Below are 19972 nucleotides of genomic sequence, written 5' to 3' on the forward strand. Positions count from 1 at the left end.
AAGGAATTTGAAATGACTTTGACCGACCTTAAAGATTACTTTTAGTGGGCCTTTCAAAAGCAGCAATTGTGTATGTATGACAGACCCTGACAAAAGGCACTATATGCCACTGTACATGAGGAAAAATAAGCAAGGTTGTTCTGCGCAAACTAAACAAAAGAAATCCATCTTCAATAATAATACATAAAATAAAACATGGCATACTAAAACATTTATATATATATTTATATATAATCTATTTCCTATTCTCTATTATACCATGTGCTTTTTTATAGTCTCTAGAAAACACAAGAGAGGTAAGTCCTATCTGTGCGGCCCACAATCGGCTGCTTACAATTCTACCAAAACTCCCATTCTTACATCTTTTTTTTTTTTTGGAAAGTTCTGGAGAGGCATAGATGAAGTAAAAACACTACAAGACAAATAGTTTTTTTCTTTTCTGATTCTAAACTGTAAAAGTACAAGAATATAGAGTATTGAATATATGGACAATTCAATCCTGGGCCTCAGGAAGTACACTTTGTTATTGAGCTCACATAATCATATACACAATCTTACCACAACATATCTGTTCACAAATCTAGTATTCTCCTGAATCGTGACCGGACTAACAGATGCTGCTTGGATTTTGGATAAATGAATCTTAAAGTGTACCTTGGCCTAACGACACATAGCTGTCCTCTATCCCTATCCTGTTCTAAAATCCAGAAATGCTGGAGGGAGATGGAAATATTAGTTCTATCTCTAAATGTTGCAAAAAATATACGTCAGGAGTACATAGGAATAAGTGGACAAAATGTTTTTTTAGGGTATTTAAGTTTTCTTGTATCCTTCCATTGCAAGTTATGTGTGGCAAACATGATTTGCATAGAGATCAATAATTCAATATGATGTCTCTTTCTCTCTTTTTCCATTCGTTTATGACAATAATATCATGAAGAAGAGAAGGCTTTGTGTACAAGATCCAAACATATCTGTGGCCATTTAGTAGTCCCAGAATACATTATAAGGCCTCTCTTTATAAAACAGAGAATTTGACATTCTCTCAAACATACACCGGTCATTTACTGCCATTGAAATATATTGAAGATTCACACAAGGGTATGTTTGAGGGAATTCCCTGTTTTATTGATAGAGCCCTATGGGACAGAAATATAAAACATCCTTAAAGGTGGCCACACATATTTTATCACAATGATCGATATTCACCTATTTAATGGATTTTGTGAGTTTTCAATTATTTTGACTCTGCCAAAATGATTGGCTGTGGTGGATTGTTGATGATCTTTTCTGATCAACTGAAGAAATATCTGTGTGTTAGAGAGCTGATTATAATTTCTAAATCGACCACAAATCACTATGTCTATGGCCAACTTAAGATGTCAGACGGTTGTACATTATTGTCTAGGATGAAAGTTTTTTTTTTGCTGCTGATAGCAGCCACATTTTTATTTTCTAACAAGTAGTAAAAATGATTGCTGAGATTTGATTGCTTTTTTATGGGCAGCAGATACATTCCTCCTTATGTTACATGGAAAAAATTAAAAAAGTAAAGTAACACAAGGAACCAATCAATGGTCCCCTTTAATCCCTCTAAATTAGAAAATGGTGAAATCTTTTTGGTCACAATGGGTTACTATACTTTGTGAAATACTGATTTTCACTGCCTTATTGAAATACATGTCTGATAAATGAGGATTCTTGTGTCTTACACTTTTAGAATATCATTAATTTAGCTGATTTGCACATAAAAATGCAAAAATGGGCTTCTTATGTTGTGAGCTACACTTATTGTAGCAAAATTCAATAGCACAGAGGCACAATGTTGTAATTTTGTGCAATTTCTTGGGGGTATAACATACAGCCTATAAAAAGTTCAGTTCAGTAAAGGGAATCTGTCACTTTGTCATATTTGGGGAACTGCTGTCAAAGAACCTGAAAATACATGGTTTTTCTGGATATAAGGGAAGATGTAGCATCCTCCTAGATTTTGGAACTAAGTGTCCAATCACCATCATTATTAACTCTCTGTGGACTGCAACACTGATCAACATAAAGCTTACCAGGGGACTAATATTCCAAGCTGCCAAGGGGAGCGTAGTGAAGGTATCACTTGGAAGTTGGGAACATGTCAAAGGGGAAAGTGAAAGAGTCTCTTCAATAATTAATCATAGGTTATCCAAAATTATTTTTTCTTACTGTAATTTTATAGTTAAAAACTGTCTTTGTAATTTTAAATATCAGAACTCAAATCTATGTGATTTTAAAATGTCACTTCATATAAATACCTTCCAAGATTTTACAAAATATGATCTCTACCAAAAAGCAATGTTGGAAGGTAAGAACAAAAGGGCTGCCTCTAATGTAAACTACAGGTACACTTTAATTTCTAAATCCAATGATTACATAAAACAGTTTGCTATGTTCTTTTAAAATTGGTATGTTGTATATTATAATGACAATATTTAAAAAACAGGCCTGCAGCCACTTAAACTATGACCATAGTTTTGCTAAACCAGATGAAAGTTAGACCTGGCATTTCTACAGAGTTCATTAACCAATGGAAGAAGTTGTCACACGACGCTGCACACCCATGCCGTGACACTCATAAGTTGTGAGAAGTCTTGCTGTGGGGCCCAGGATTCTACTTGTCAATAACTTGAAGACATATCTATGTAAAGTGTTCAAAAACTTCAGTCTAGAAGTGTCAGGTTCCCATTCTCTTTTTCTCTAAAGAAGAGTTCCAAAGTCTAGAGAGGGAGAATCCAATATGAGGAGTAAGAATATCTTCTGGTAAAGAAATACTGAGGCACAAAACAGTTGCTTATACTATTTTCATACATGAAATCCTTTTTCTTGTATATGCATCATCTGTAATCGTAAAGTCTGTATACTGCTCACTATTCTTCTCTGGTGTCCGATGAGCGTTACTCCGATTCTTCTGATGTCACTGTTTAAAGAAAAAAATTCAAAAATTATTGACACATCTGCACAGGTTGATAATACATGACAATTAAACATTATCTAAGTTTGGGAAATCAAAGTAAAGTTATCCTTCTGCTTCCAGTTGGAGGTTTTCAGGTTGCTAATGAAATAAATCTCTTTCACTATTTATTGTACGTATTATATTTAGAAATGATAATGGTGTAGTAAATCTATGGGAGCTGGGAAATGTGGACTTTTTGCAGCAAAATCTTGCTTTCCTCAGCAGGTGTTGCTAATTGCATGGCTATGAAAGGGATGTGAACAACCAATACATGGACAAATTGGCCCTACTGTGCTACATGCTGACTATTCCTTGGATCTTGGTATTGGACCCCTGGATCCAGTACTGGGGAGCAATTAAAGGTTTGCCAGCAGTAACATTATTATACGTATGTAAGGTATTTAAAGATGTCCCATTTCTAACTCATAATGACACATTTGTGGGCATTGGGTGGAATTTCTGAATGTGACAATGCTAATCTTGCTATTGAAATTGGAACTTTTATGCGTCTGTAGTTAGTAAATATAAGAAAAACGAAATTTTCCTGAAAAATGTTTCTGATTACATATTTACTTACTCAATGCACATTCTGCATACTAGGTCCAGCGTTGTGAACCCGGCTGCCATGAAATTACTAGCATACTGACCCATCTTGATGGAGTCTAGCCACTCAGTGACTGTGACAAAAAAGTGATATTCTGGTACTTCACTTGGTGATTCTGGCAAACTGGAAGAGAAAAAAAATTAAAAGGGTTTCCTAACTACACACGTATCATTATTTTCAACTGAAATTACCTGTACGGCTCCTTCAATGAGAACCAGACATTGGGGCTGATTTATCAAAGCTCTCTAAGACTGGAGAAGATACACTCTCATCAGTGAAATTGGGTGAACCAGCAAACCTGGAACAGATTTCTAAGTAATTACTAAGTAATTTGCTGTTCATTAGCAAATGTTTTCAATCCTGGACCAGATCCATTCCAGGTTGGGTGGATCACCCAACTTCACTGATGAAAGTGTATCATCTCCAGCCTTGGAGAGATTTAATGAATCAGGACCACTGACTCAAACATTCCCTCATAGAAATCTTCCAGATTCATGTGCTTCAATAGCATTAATTGATTACCACCAGGGAATGTCTGAGGGAATGACAGATTCCCTTATTTATAAATAGCGCCCCAAATGTTGGGCTTGCTTATTTTTTTGAGGACAAGACATTTTGTTTGCAGATTCAACACAGACTGAGCTTTTCATGTGATTCAGTGCTCCTTTATTTATCAGTCATGCAGGGTATGGTATGGAAAGGGAATGCTTTTATTGGGTTGTCTGACTTGGAGATATTCTCAGTGTGTAGAAATGCAAAGCAGGATGCAGAACTTATATATATATATATATATATATATATAAAAATACGTCCAGCCATATACTGTATACATAGAAGGTGTAAAACATAACAGAAAACATATTTAAACATTAAAGTATATGTTTTTGTTTTCTATAGTGGAGGAAGAGTTAAAACACCTGACGACACGTTTTGCTTTTTATATACCATTGATGAAATTTGCCTTCACTGTGCCAAAAATGGAAAAAATGGAAGTTGCCCCTCTAACAGGTGTCCCCATTGGAAGATATACCAATAACACTTGCAAAAGGTTTAATACTTACACACTCAATCCAAAACTATCATAAAAACAGTTTTGTGTTATCTTTGGCTTTGCACGTCCCACATTTAGAGCACCTAGGTCCTGTCTCTAAAATATTCCTCTTCCTGCACCCAGATACCAATAAACTGCTGGCACATCCTTTCATTATCACTTGCATTGAAAACTGCAACATCCTCGTATTTGGTGTTCCAAAAATTAGACTCTTTCCTCTGCACTCCAAAATAAATGCTGCAAAACCTATTCATCATTCTCACTAGTCATTATCTGCTGCTCCTTTCAAACAATCTCTGTATTGGTTTCCATTTAACCTTTAATTTTTAACCTACATTTTAAAATAACCTTAATTAAATCAAATTTAAGCCACTTTGCTTTGCCTATTATTTACTCCACTGTCCCTTTTACATTTTAGTCCTAAATACACCCCTGACTGCCAATCAACTACTTCAATAACTTACGCATTGATGACCCCTTTCCACGAACAGCACCAAGACTTCTCTAGAGCTGCCCTACCTATTGGAACCCTCTACCTTGTCTCATTAGGCTTGCTTGTACCTTTAAAGCAATTAAGGAAGCCCTCCATAACCCACCTCTTCAAATTTGTCTACCCTCTCTCTTCTATCCATGGCTGGTTCCATCTCCCTATACCCTTCAACCGTGCTTATTCACATCTAAGATTGTAAGATTGGTTGGGTAGGGTCCTCTTCTCCTCCTGTGTCATAGGTTGTACCTTGTGTATACAAGCTTGTCATCTGCAGCCCCTATTTATTGTACAACACTGGGTTATATGATGGTGTTTTATAGATAAAAGATATTAATAATATGTACCAGATGTACAAACAGTAAGCCGTAGCTTACTGAGAAGGAAGAAAAGAAGAACTGACAAAAAAATGACTGTTGAAATTCCTTCCCACCCAGAGCTTTGAGAAGTCTAATTAATATTGTTTTTTGCATAACTATATCACTATTCTATGTCTGTTACTGGTAGGCATGGAGACAGAACAATAGGGATAGAACGATGAGCTGATGATATATTAATAGAATGACCCCAACTAATAAGAGAACCACTGCAATTTGTCAGGAGAAATTTAGAGTTCCACTATGTAGACAGGTGTGATCACCATTTCTAATGGACACTGCTCATACCTGAACGGATTGTGTTATTGTAACAGATAGCTGTAATTACCATGATTAAGAGATCTTTCAGGATAACAGCGTGCTTTAAATGATTAAAAAGCCCCGCCACATTAGACTATTCCAATGACCAGTTTAAGACTTGAATAAATAATGTTCTTGCTGAACAGAGGGCATGCTTTAAGCCATTGTGCACCGCGGCTCCTCTTCATCATGCGTTGGCTTTATGCATGTAGATTAATAGCAGCTAAAACTGTGAGGGTTGCTTTATTTTTATACATTGACTTACTTTTCTGCTCATAGGTCATAGTAGTTTGAATTTAATTATCTTGATCCTTTGATCTGTGTTCCACTGCCCTTTAGTTTACACATCATTCATGGTTTTAAGTTTCACCTTTTTACACAGCATCACCTATATACACCTTTATATCTTAAACTAATGTATGAACATATCATCAGCAGAATTATTTGGATAACAAGGCTGAACAGTTTTTGCTTTTATAAGGCAAGGCTAAGGAAACCAATGATGTGCTTATGAAGAGTAAACTGCGCATCCCATCGGTCCACTCTAGCAATGTGACATCTTATTGCTTGCTGTATGTTACATTATCATTGCTTTTTGTAGTGTTTGCTTACTTTATATCCACTGCCAAACTTTAGATTTGAAAAGTAGGGAATGATAAAAAAAAATGTTTGTAACCCATGGGGAAGCTTTTCTTTCATGTTCCCCCTTAGGACACTGTAGGAAAAACATAATTCCTCCAAAGTAAGGAAAACTTCTTTTAAACAGTTGCCACCTAGAAAAAAGGGTCCCCATTGAAAGATTTCTATTTCTGTTCACAATTGTAAAAATTTTGACTTTTCATCACTTTCAGTCCTAATGACAAGTACCAGGACTAATAAAGTGCTTCAGATACACACCAATAAAGCTAACCATCTGTCAAGTTATTTTTTTGAGTCTAATTGATTGTATCCTAGATTTTTTTTCTTGGGTTTGTTCTTCAAACTCGTTTTGTCTTCTGACCCAGAAGGTTCCATTTACTCCTTTCAAACCGGTTATACATGATGTTGCAGTGTTCATTTTTAAACCATCACAATTCTGTTACATAACTTACCCCAGAATATCTTCCACTAGTATGTTTAGGGTGCTCGGGTTGCGAATGAGCTTGTCTAAGAAGCTCACAATGTCTGAGAACTTGGGTCGGTGATTCCTTTCTTTCTGCCAACAATGGAGCATCAATTGATGCAGAGAGACTGGACAGCCCATGGGAGCGGGTAGTCGATAGCCTTCTTCTATAGACAGAATGACCTAATCAAAGAATGACATGACATTATAGTACACATCTATAATTCTCATAAGTGTTCATATACAGCATTCCAAGTAAATTATGTTTTTGTTAGGTAGTCCAAAACAGATCTGTGGAGGAATTTCCTTCCATTTCGTAAATAAACTTTAAAAGATCACTTTAACATGGGCCTTCATGGGCTGTGTTAGTGCATAGAATGATCTGCTTGAGCTTTTTCCTTGTTCCAGTGATCTCTAAAACCAGAACAGAAAAGAATCCAGAACCGGAAAGGAGGCAATATGGACAAATTCTCAATCAAAAAATGGAGGTGTATCTCCAATGAAATGTTTGCCTGCACTAAAAATATCATATCTGGACTATGATTGGCTTTTTAGATTTTAAAGGCTACATAAATATATATATATATACAGATTAGGCTACTTAGAGGTTCCTCTAGGAGGTGATAATGAATTCTTTCAGAGGTACAGATTCCCTTTATTCCCTGGGACACATCAGTCCTTAAAAGCTAGCTTTACAATGCAAAACAATTTGCACATTGACAATTTTCAAATTCAATGCAGTGAATATTCATTTATAGCTGGCCTGATAGAATTAAATTCTTTATTTGCATTGTTTGACATTCTGAAGAGTTAGCCACACTAGAAGCGTCACTTTGGTAACAAATCATAGAAAGTTAACCTGAACAACTTTCTTTATTATAATGACTTGGTATATACTAGACTCAAATTGCAACAAGAGGAAGCTTGTCTCAAGGTGAACAATTACATATCCATTTGCTACTGAGGCACCTTATTAAATCTGTTAATCAGACTATCATTGTGTAATGTACCTCACTGGTATAATATTTGTGTTGCACACAGAGGTGAGACAATGAACTATTCTGCATTCGAAATAAGATCATAGTATTTCACACCAAGTTACCAAAGCATTTACCTTTCACAGCTTAATGAGAATAATGCCACAATATCTACATGTAAGAATAGCCCTGAGTAGAGAAACCCAATGGCCCCAAAGTTCATTTACCAAGTAATTCTATTATCTCTTTATAATTACTGCTCATGCTGTTCCATACTCTCTGGAGGGGTTTATTGTAGATTTAACTGCAAAAAAAGGACTTTTGATGAATAAATTGAGTAGAAATTGTTACACTTTCTTTTTCCCCCCATCAGTCTCAACAATACGGTGACAATCCCTTTGGATAAGCGCTTACTCTTGGGAGAAATGGCGTTTGCGAACAGCCTGCCACACTCTTTGTTCAATTTTCCCAGGCAATTATGTCAGCATTGTTTGAAATCCATTAGCTGTTCTTTTTTTCTACTCAGAAAATCGGTGACTCCTACAGTGTGCATTAATTTATACATTCACTTACAGATCGAAAAGAAGTCTTTTAGAATTGTACTTTGCGATAGATGCACTTTGCCTGAACTTTTGTTTTTCACTGATAAAAAAATCAAAATGCTTGCTGCACACAACACCTGCAAGAATTTTCCGACTTTACTTTTTAAAGCTTGATTAATTCTGAGCACAACAATGCTTTTTAACAAAACTTTCACCGTCTTTAGAACTGTTGTTCTTGGTGTCCTGCTTTGTGTTTGGCAACCTGTTATTCTGTAATGGAGTAGACTGGAAGGTGCTGAACAAACCTTTTAGGTTGAAGTCTTATTCAGTGGCAATGTTTACAGAATCTCTATTATTTTCTGATGTTCAACAAGTAAGTAAATATAGCTTTCTGACAAAATTTAGTTCTTTTAGAACAGAAAATATTCTCCTGTAAACTTCCATAAAAATTCAAAATGTGCTCTCAGCACATATTTATTTTTTGCGAGTACATATTTTTGAACATTCTATTGTAATGCTTATCTCAAAGTAATTTTGTGACTTTATATTAGTTTGCTGTATCATTTTTTATCTATTTTACATCTGTAGACCTGTATATTTTCTTTCTAGTGTCTAACTGAAATTTATTGACCTACTTGATTCACAATTGCTCAGATAAAATCTTCCCTTTTCTATTTTGAAAGTTTACCACCTTCAGGTAATGCACAAATCTAAACATTTTAACTAAGGTTATAAAAATTCAGAATGATTACCAATTAAATGTTGATATTTACCACGTTATTTAGCATAAAGGGCCTGACTTAATAAAAATTCCCAAGGCTGGAGAGAATACACCAGCAAACCTGGAATGGATTTCTTAAAAGTCAACATCTCCTAAACTGACACTCTTTGTAGACATCTGCCTGTCAATGTCCAAATTTAATTTTTATATTATGAAGAGTTTAGAACAAGCAGCAAAACACTCAATGTAACATAATAAGTGCATCCAAAAGTGGAAGTGATCATTAAGGCAGCTAAGGTAGTGATAAACTGCTTCATCCTCAACCTAACATTGTATTGGACAGTTGTGTAGGGCATGGGGTCACACTGTTTATGATCCTCCTTAGGGATAATGCATATGTATGTTTAAGATACAACTGGCTTGCAGTTACTATGCACATGCAATACCCATTCATTCACTTAACTTGTGTAGAGTTGCAAAAGTAAAGTTAAAGTTATATATAGTAAACTAATATCCCATACACTACCTCTTCTACATCAAAATTACATCATTATATCTACTACATCTGCTTAGATCCCACTGGCAAACTTATCCATGTAAGTATAACCAAAGATGACATTTTATACAAAATAACTTTTGTAGGACATTTGTACAAAAAGGGAAAGATTTTTATAAAATAACAGATTGCAATAATTCATGACAGTAACTGTACAATGTCCAAAAAAAAAAGGAAAGAAATAGGAATACCCAGAGAGGCTACATACATCCTGATTGGACATCTCCCAGTACGGCCGTTCTCCATAGGACATCACTTCCCACATCACAATACCATAGCTCCAGGCATCACTAGCCGAGGAAAATTTTCGGTAGGCTATTGCTTCTGGTGCTGTCCATCTGATTGGGATTTTTCCACCCTAAAACAGAAATGTATGCAGATGAAGAATAGAATTTGGATAAAACAAGGACTTCATAATTACTGGAAAAATATCACATGATCCAAAATGTACATACAGACAAATTTATTATCATTAAAATATATTAATAATATTATTAATATAAAGTAAATATACTTTCTGCCCTAAAGCTATAACAGGAAAGAGAGGAAACCCCCAAAAATAAACAACACCAGAATAAGTGTCAGGATTTTCCCTCACCTATTGGTGTAATGATAACTGATAATGGTAGGTTTTTCCAAACTGTCTGCCTTACTGACAATGGTACCAATAAGAATAAAGTGGGTGACCCTTTCTAGCAGAGACACCAACAGCAATACAAACTTGACAGATGGACTAACCCGTCCCTACTTTAACCAAAACTAAATAATTCAATAAAAAAATTACATAGATTTTTTTCCTTCTCATGCTCTGGAACATCCTCACGTTACTCTAAATCTTATAATGGCAGCACAGTGACTCAGAGGTTAGCACTCTGCAGTGCTTTGCAGTGCTAGGTCTCCGGTTTGAGTCTTGGCCAGACCACTATATGTATGGAGTTTGCAGTTTCTCCCTGTGACTGCGTGGGTTTCCACCAGGTACTCAAGTTTCATCCCACATTTCAAAAACATGCAGTTAGGTTAATTGGCTTCCCCCAAAAATTGACCTTATGTAATGACATATGACTATGGTAGGGACATTAGTTTGTTTTCCCCTTTGAGGGACAGCTAGTGACTTTACAATGGAGTTAGCAGTGCATAGCATGTTGGCGCAATATAAATACTGTGTAATAATAATAACTAGTACTATGTAGTTTAAAAAACTGTTACATGTGAAAAATGAAACATTCCAAATTTGGAAATTCCATCTTACAGAATTTTGTTAAAGGGTGCAAGAACCCCCCCCCCCCAAAAAAAAAAAAAAAAAAAACAACAAAAATACCAATCTATACCACACTGTTAAGTAAATAAATATTTAGACACACCAGTTACATAGTTGTTATCTGTCATTAAAAAAACTTTCCGCATCCCTTCCTTAGTTGCATTCATCCATAACTTACCATTACCATGCTATAACATGAGTGCAGGAAATACCAGGCTTTAGTATTAGTTCAGAATTGTTTGCAAGCTTGCTGTCATAGTAGAACACTTAATAGAATGTAATGATAAATAGTATAATATAATATAATAATATAATACACTAGTTCACTAAATTGGCCAAAAATCTTAACTTTTTTGAATATACCTACCATGTGCAAAATTTAGAGCAATAAACCTTGGAAGTATTGATGTATCTTTGAATTATAATCCAGTTACAAAAGACATTATTATGATGAATCCATGGGTTAGTAAGGTAAAGGAAGCACAGGACCTCCTGACTTTGGACCCAATTTTTATTTCTGCTGCTAGACAACTGCTAATGTTTCTCTGCTTTTACCAAGCACAGATCATTTCCCTTCAGCTTCTTAATGCTGCTTTCTACGACCGAGAAAACAGGTCCAAAATATGCTGTGCTCGCTTGCCATTTAGAAATGTTCCTAAATGACTTGAGTATTAAGAGGATTCATCATACCTGTCATTTTCCTTCTCAAGAAGCCATCACTGATAACAAGCATTTCTTTCCAAGCGGGTCGGTGGTGCATTTCTGCCCTGCTTATAAAACTATAATCAACCAAGAGAAAAATGCTAATGTGATTCCTGAGCAATATGCCATATTATACGTGCTACTGAAACGTTTATGAACGGGGCTGTTTAGTGATTTCTGACTTATGACAATATTGAATGAGCTACCAATGTCATTAAATGACAAATTTCAGAGGACAGTAAAGGACCAGTACTAATGAGGATATTGTTGTCATAAAAGGCTAAGCAATGTGGAGCAGCTTCTTGGTGGCAGCTGTATGGCCTCATAGCTGCAATGTTACACATCAGGTGCAGCATAATGGGCTAACACTGAATGGGAGATATATTACAAATGAAACATTGCTCAAAGACTGCTAAACCCCATTAAGTAGATAAAAAAATTCTGAAATCTTTTTTCCCTGCTCACACAGCACTTTCATTTTTCTTTTGTTATGATCAATTAAGTAAAAGAATGTGGTGGGAGATGCTTGACAAGTACAATTGTGCTGTTTAAATATTAACTCCCTGTTTTTCTTTATATGGTGTTACTTTTTAAATTTCTCTAAATGTAAAAAAAGGTAAACTGCTGTAAAATTAAAAAGTTTAGTTGATTCTGTAAAGATGTCCCATGCACAGTCCAATTATCAGCAAAGAGCTCCAATAGCTTTCTAATAGTATGTGCCTTGCAAGTCAGACATTTATCTTCTTAGTATGCAGTTCTTGAGCAGATGCTTCTTTGGTCTACTGCACAATATTTATGCATCAGTCATATTTCCTGGTCACCATGATTGGCCAGATTTACTTCAAATCAAAGCTCGCTCAGTCTGCCCATGTGTAGCTATCATTAAACTGCCATGATAGAATGATGCCACTGCTAATCTTTCCTCCTGAAAATGTAAGTTGTTTGGCTGTCATGCTAGCCATCCTGCTTCAGTACTTTGGGTCATTGACCTGGACTAAACATGTTTGTCATTTCACTATTTTCCTAACTCAGTAGCTCTGATAGTGGTGAAACCAATAGACCAAAATAACAGACTTAGCACTGGATGTCAAGTTCCTTATGTCCTCTAATAACTTATCAGAAATAAGCAGCTTGCTGAGGTCCTTTACATGCCTCAGGCTTCACCCAGGTTTACTAATAAAAGTTTATCTTCTCCAACTTTGGAGAGCTTTAATAAATCAGGCCAACAGATTTAGGTTATGTACAAATGTGCAATAGTTCTCGTCCGATAATCGGCTCAGGGCTGTTATCAGACTAGAATCTAGTGTGTGTACAGTGCTCGTCATCCGAATGACTGTCCTGGCAGATCCACGGACGACGGACATTGAACGATTGTAATGCAAGTGAAGGGGAGAGAGCACAGCTGGGTGGCGTTCTGTCGTCCTCCCCTCTCGATAGAGCAGAACGGTGCAGTCATTTGTTGTTGGAAAGGATCGTGTGTACGTAGCCTTTCTTTTTCACACAGGGGTGAAAAATAGCCTAATAATATTCGCACAGCAAAAATAACTTTGCAAAAGTCACCTGATCATCCTTACCCTTGGCTCCATCCATTTATAGAGCAGAGGTGTAAATGTAGACAAGCAGTGATAAAAAGTTTGAAATTTAAAGAAGTAAGAAGTAAATATTAAAGGAAAAAAGCCTACAAAAGAAACCCAAAGTAGGCACCACATCTTTGAACTAGTAAACCGCTATATATTTTTTTTTGTTATTGGGTTTACATATGCCTAACTTCTCCATGGCAAGATATCTATCCAATAAAGCTGAAGATGGTGGCAATGCTTTCTATTATTGTGCAGTGCATAGGCAACCTACAACAACTACCCAATTTTCTTCTATTCTCTGAAATGAGTAAAGCAAGCATCACAGGCCAAACTTCTGTTCACTAACAGCATCAGCGGGATGATCAATATTTTACATATTAGTCTTTTACTCCATTACTAAAATATCACACCAGTTAATATAAATATATCAAAGCATTCAGCTTCATCAGAGCTACTGTTTTTTAAAATGGATCCTCGTACTAAAATAATAATTGTCAAAGTAAATACCTTTGAATTTGATGTTAAAAGGACTTTTAATCTACAATGTAATTAAAATTAAAGAAAGCTGTTACAGGTGGCTCCAAATAATTATTAGAATAGAAATTAGTTATTCTAATAAAAGAACGTTTATAAACCTAAATTCCTCCATCACCAAAGAGGGCAATTATCTTAATTGAAATAGGGTTTTAAGCTTTGTAAAAGATCTCCTCACTTTTAATTGAATTTGTGCTTACATTTGTTGCATGGAAAGCTTTTTAAGCCTATTTATTTTTAGTATGCCAATTTCATAATTAATGCCTTTGTGGTTGCTTAGTGTTGCAGCACATCACAGTACTTCATACCGTAGTCTTTATCTCCAGGTTACTTAGGAAAGAAGCTGTGCTGCTAACGTTCAACTTTTGTAACACCCGAGATGATGTATGATTCTAATGAATTATACATTAGAATGTAAAGTATTCATGTAAAGCTGCCATTGTACAGATGCCAAAAGTGGTTTTAGAAGATGCAAACGCCTGGCTAAGCACCCATTGACACTGTATTGCATGCAAGCGTCTCCTAAAATCAGCTTAGCCAAGTATAACCAATAGGGTAACAGTATAGCTCAGTGGTTGCCAAACTTTTTCAGTTTACAGCACCCTTAGGCTATATAAGTACAAACTTCAGACGATTCTCTGCCGAAAAGAACGGTCAGGCTCTCCTCGGGAGAGAATCTAACATGTACGGTAGTCAAAGTTGTTCATGCATCTGTCCTGACCGCTTTACAAGTCAATAAAGAAGAGCACAGTGGAGTGCGGCTTGCTCGTTCTTCCCTCTTCATAGAATAGAATGGTGCTGTGTGTACAGTGCTCCTTTGTTCACTTTGTTCATCATTCCAGCATCAAAATAATTTCCAGCAACAAAACTTTTGTGTACACTGTCTTAGTGTCTTGGAAGTGTATCAAGGCACATCAAAGCGAATGAAAATACCTAAAAGTGTTAGGACCTAACAGCATTTAGGTATTTATTTCGGTGGACTAAGGTGCCTTACAAACAAAATATATATATACAAAATTGTATGTTAATTAAAGGATCAAATATGGATATCCCTAAATAAAATCAATCAGAAGCATGTGCCTGCATGACTTCTCAGATATTCAATCTGAGGCTTGTAGTACTGGGTCTCAGCCACTACAAGCCGCTATGGTACATACAGGGATACTGGACATCCTATATGTCAAAAATATCAGTTGGGTGGCAACCAAACCCACAACGTCCCTGGAATTTTGAGAACCACTGGTTTGTATGTACTACTTGATCTGCAGTCGAACGTAGTTGAACTCCAAGCAGATAAAAAATTAAAATACAAATGAATTCAGCCACGTCCAAAAAATGCATTTTTCATGTAAACACTCTAAAACTAAGTTACAAATCCAAATATTGGTTATGTTTTATCTATATTTCTGATTCTGTTCCCTTACATCTATTACACATTAGTGGAAGGTGATGAAGGTGTTACTACTATCTGAAGAAATTGATGTAGTTATTCAGGAAATTCCTTATAGGAAGTATTAATTTTATTGCTAGGAATAGTGTGGTTTAATCCCAGCTCCTATCCTCGCTGTTCTTAGCCACTTGCTCTATTAAAATTTTCTTTCAATCAAATGAAAATTAGGAACCCAGCAATGATTAATTCCACATTGGATAGCACAGTGTCTCAGAGGTTAGCACTTTGTAGCGTTAGGTCCCAGGTTTGAATCTTGTCCAGGACACTATCTGCATAGAGTTTGCAGGTTCCTGTGTTTGCATGGGTTTCATCTGGGTAAACTGGTTTCCTCCCAAAAACATTCTGTTAATTGCCTCCCCCCCTCAAAAAAAAAATTGAGCTTAGAATTAACTGAATTAACACATATGTCTAATGTAGGGACATTAGAATGTGAGCCGCTTTGAGGAACTATGGACTGCGTAAAGTGCTGCATACTATGTCGGTGCTATATAAATACTGTGTAATAATAGTTGCCACCTGGCTGGTAAAAGTTGGATGTGCTGCCAGAATTTTTAAAAGGGAAAAAACAATAAGGCATTTATTTTTTCCCACGAAGGGTGTCAATCCTATCTTTGTCATTTTTAGGAGCATAATGACGTGCCAGGTGTCTGATCAGCAGCTGGGAAACATATGGAGAAAACCATAAGAAACGGATAGGTATGCATACATAGCCTATTTGTACTACCTAATTCATATTGCTTGCATAAAAATAAACTTGCCTAAAGAATTTAAATCTAAATCTGAGAAAGGGCAAGCAACCCTTTTAGGGGGGAAGGGGGTGTACAAAGGATTGTGTTGCTGCAAACCCTGGATTAAGCTGTATTGCCTAAATACACAGTAGTCCATTAGAAGGTTTAGAATATGGATTAAGTATCTGATTTTAAACTGTGCATTTATCTGCCTATGGTTCAGCTTTAGGAATCGCTGGTAGAAATGAAAAGCATTTATTTTCCTGTGCCAATGCAAATATTCTGTTGTTGAAAAGCAACCAGTGGTCAACACATCAGGATTTGCTCGTAACTGAAATATTAATATTTGCTAGACTGGCCAATCAAAAATATTTAGGTAGACTGGCCCTTTAAGAAGACAGAAGAAAGATGCAATGTTCAGAGGATAATAGAAAAAGTACAATTTATCTTTTGTCAGAATGCCATGGCCATTTACAATATTTAGTATTTCTTCCTTACTTTGCCCATGTTTTATGTTACACTATCTGTCAACGAGATGGAAATCACTATTGATTTCTTTAGCCGCTGGAACAACCACAAATATGTTTCTGTACATCCTGCAAAAAACAACAGCAGAGATGTCTGACAAGTAAGACGGAGATCTCCTGATTTACTGCTTATTAATGTGAAATGTAGGACAGAGTCACATGATTCCGAGCTGCCTATAATTACGTTTAAATGCAACAGTGATAAAACTCTCCATCTGTAATCTTCTATGGCAATGCACAATTTACTTGCTAGTTATGTGTGTTATACATCTGAGGGCTTCAGACATGTCTTATTAATAATTATCTTATGTCATCTCTGTCTGCACCTGGCACTAAGATTTCCAAAAAAAAAATCATAATTTTCTCTTCTCTGTTCTTAAAATAAAGAATAACCAAGAAACAAGGCTAAAGAAAGTTATTCCCCCAGGAGTGATTAATCCTACTGAAAACTGTATAATGCTTAGTACTAAGGGGAAATGTTAGCAAATTAACCTAGAAACCAGCCTGTCCCTACACAGGAGAGAAAACTCAATAAGAATCGGCAATATATATAAGGCACGGTATATACAGTAATTATCATCCCCAACTCATTTGGCTCTAATTTATTTTTCTGTACTGATGTATTTTTTATTCTCCGATGCACACTTCCCATTTACTAGCCTACTTCCCTGGAGTGCGATTCTATGTGTTTTTTTCTATTGTTCTGACTTTTCTTCTTATTCTTTTCTGTACTCATTATGTTCCTTAATGTGAAGTAGTCCATCTTGCTCAGGAAGCGCAGTCGCAAGCACAAAACTACAAGAATTTTTCAAATAAAAATTTAAAACAAAGGGAATGCTATGAAAACTTCACCCGTATTCTAAACCCAAGCCTCCTTTGCTAGTTTGCTGGATTAGTATCATTGGATAAAAGTGTAGGAATTGTGGTTTTATTAAATGTTGTTGTTTTATTATTTTTTCTTTTCCCTTTTTTTCCCCCTTTATTACTTTATTCAGTTATAAGTATAGTTTATAGTATAGGAGCATTATGCTTTCCATGACTTTTCTTTTATATCATGTTGGCAGAAGGAAAGTTCTACCATTCCTATTGTGTGTTACTTCTTCCAGCTCCTAGATTGTAAGCTCTTCAGGGCAGGGTCCTCTCCTCTACCTGTGTCACTGTCTGTATCTGTCTGTCATTTGCAACCCCTATTTACTGTACAGCGCTGCGTAATAAGTTGGATCTATATAAATACTGTTTAATATTAATAGGAAGAAGGTGAGATTCAAGGTGATTCGACAGTGTGGTCTTCTTCAGGAGATGGTTTCGGTTAAGCAGTAAATGGAAAGAGATGGGAAATTGGCACATTAAATCACCCAATGATATCAACAATCCGGAAGCCAGGAGGTAGTACCCAAACATGTTTTAAATTGTTTGTTCAAGGCTCTGGGCTTTTAAATATTGACATCCTCTTGATTAGCAGTAAATACGTCTGAAATAAGCATTCACTGACCTTTGTAGCTGCAGCCACAGCTGATAAATTCATACTCAAATAGTTATCATTGAAGTTAACTAATGTCTCCGGAGTCTGTTCTACCTCTTACTGTTTGTTTTTACATTGGAGAAAAGACCGCTATCAGATTGCAAAGTCCCTTTTGGGCAAGTGAGAGGTGTCTGGGACAGGGGGAAGTTGCTGCTAATAAACTAGTAGCTTAAAAAAAATCTTTGTGAAGGGTGTGGTGTCAATCCTGCCTACTGATTTCTGAAGGATTAAAAAAATAATACACCTTTCCTTATCACGTTGCCTATATCCTCATCTCAATAACCCATCACTGCAGAGGCAGAAGGACTTATCAGATATTTTTTCATTCATTGAACAGATTAAAAAAATGTACATTTAGCAGTCTAAAAAAAGTGGAAATTACTTTTTAGGGTTCGTGTTAACTTTACTACTAATGTACAGTACATCTGGAAAATAAACAACACATGTTACAGGGTCATTATATATGCATGGTAAAATGTTTTATGTTTCCACTAATCTAAAATATTATCAATAAGCATTCCTAATATTAGCAACAGGTGCGTATGTTAGTATTTTGTGTTTACCTTAGTTGAATACTACTGTATCTGATCAGGTATTTTAACCTACTTGCCTATATTGTTTCTTTGATATATTAGTAGCATTAACCATTTATTAACAGAACAAAAAAGAAAAATGAAAAATAATATTTTGAACTGTTTTGAGCTATTAACCATTGCTTTACTTAAATATTCTTCAGAAGTGAGCTGCACATTTTATATATGTTTTTAAACTTAATATAATTCAATATAGACCAATAACTTTTTAATAGGATATTCAGTTTTTAAACAATGCTGTGATTTCTGACAAGAGAGCCCCACAATGGCTACATGTTTATATATGTCCATGTGATGTAAATGGAAATAGGATTTGTACAAATTGGATACCCCACTGGAATATTGTTATAATGCAGCCTTATCTCGCAGTTCAGTACAATAGTATTTAGTCCCTGCAGGACAAGTAATGTCAGCACAGTGCAATGTTGTAATGCCCCCATGATGGCTGACCTTTTTTTTTGCCTGATCCGAAAAGCTAATAGCTAAAATTCTTGGCTAGGCTGTAAAACTGTCAATTAACAAAGCTTCTTGTTTTTTTTAATGTAATTCTGACAGTACCATTGTTATGTCAATGACAATATTTTGACACCTTTTAGAGTGTATTTTATTGGAGCTGAGATGAGTAAGACAGGACAGCATTACCATTGGCATGCAAGTACGGCATAAAATAAATTGAGTTATTGCTGAAAGGGGAGAGCACCGATCTAAAAGCAATTAAAGCAGAAGTAATGCATTGCATGGTATTCAAGCAATGAAACACACTATTGTCAAACCACCCTTCTGCAACTTCCAGTTTTTTCCTGTGTTCTTGTGATGCCTTGTGCTCTAGAGACTCCAATAAGCGATTGCCTGAAACCCCTGGTAATTAAGAGACTTCTGTGTACCTGTGACCCCACATTATTCAATGATCCCATGACCCTGTGACATCCCAGGATCCCCTGTTCTTCTATGACCCAGTGCACTACTTTTTTCCCGCTTTGCTGATTCTCCTGTTACCAATTGCTGCCCTTTTAGATAATGCTTGCTTGATCTATGTTCTGACATTTGGTATGTTGTCTTGGTACTTCACTTTAAACCTACATGCACCATTGTTCCTGAGGGGTGTAGCCTGGGGTCCACAGCAAAGTTTATTATTCCTTGTGGGAGACTGTGCACTGTGTGTTTACTTGGACTCACCTTTTAGGAGTCACGTCCACCCAAAATCTATACTACTAACCCTCAATGGCTTTCTCTATTAGCAGTAAAGCCAGACTTGAGATTTTAAAACAGCACTCCAGTCAAGAATAAAACAAAACAAATAACCAATTACACAATAAAACAGAGGATTGTGCTAAAATGTTCAACTTCAATCCAGATCTGTCCCCTGCAGTACTCC

At 36.0% G+C, this 19972-nt stretch overlaps 1 protein-coding gene across 1 annotated transcript in view; it reads right to left on the bottom strand.

The window, feature by feature from the left end:
• Nucleotides 1-424: 424 nt before the first annotated feature.
• EPHA6 (EPH receptor A6) overlaps nt 425-19972 on the bottom strand; it is a 453819-nt gene continuing 434271 nt past the window's right edge. The window contains exons 14-17 of the mRNA XM_072431761.1: nt 9912-10061; nt 6897-7090; nt 3564-3713; nt 425-2950 (exon numbers count right to left, since the gene is read on the bottom strand). Of these exons, the coding sequence (XP_072287862.1) occupies nt 2836-2950; nt 3564-3713; nt 6897-7090; nt 9912-10061 (609 nt within the window). The 3' untranslated portion in view covers nt 425-2835. The remainder of the gene's footprint in view (nt 2951-3563; nt 3714-6896; nt 7091-9911; nt 10062-19972) is intronic.

This window comes from Pyxicephalus adspersus, chromosome 1 (genome assembly GCF_032062135.1).
Source record: "Pyxicephalus adspersus chromosome 1, UCB_Pads_2.0, whole genome shotgun sequence".
Lineage (NCBI taxonomy): Eukaryota > Metazoa > Chordata > Amphibia > Anura > Pyxicephalidae > Pyxicephalus > Pyxicephalus adspersus.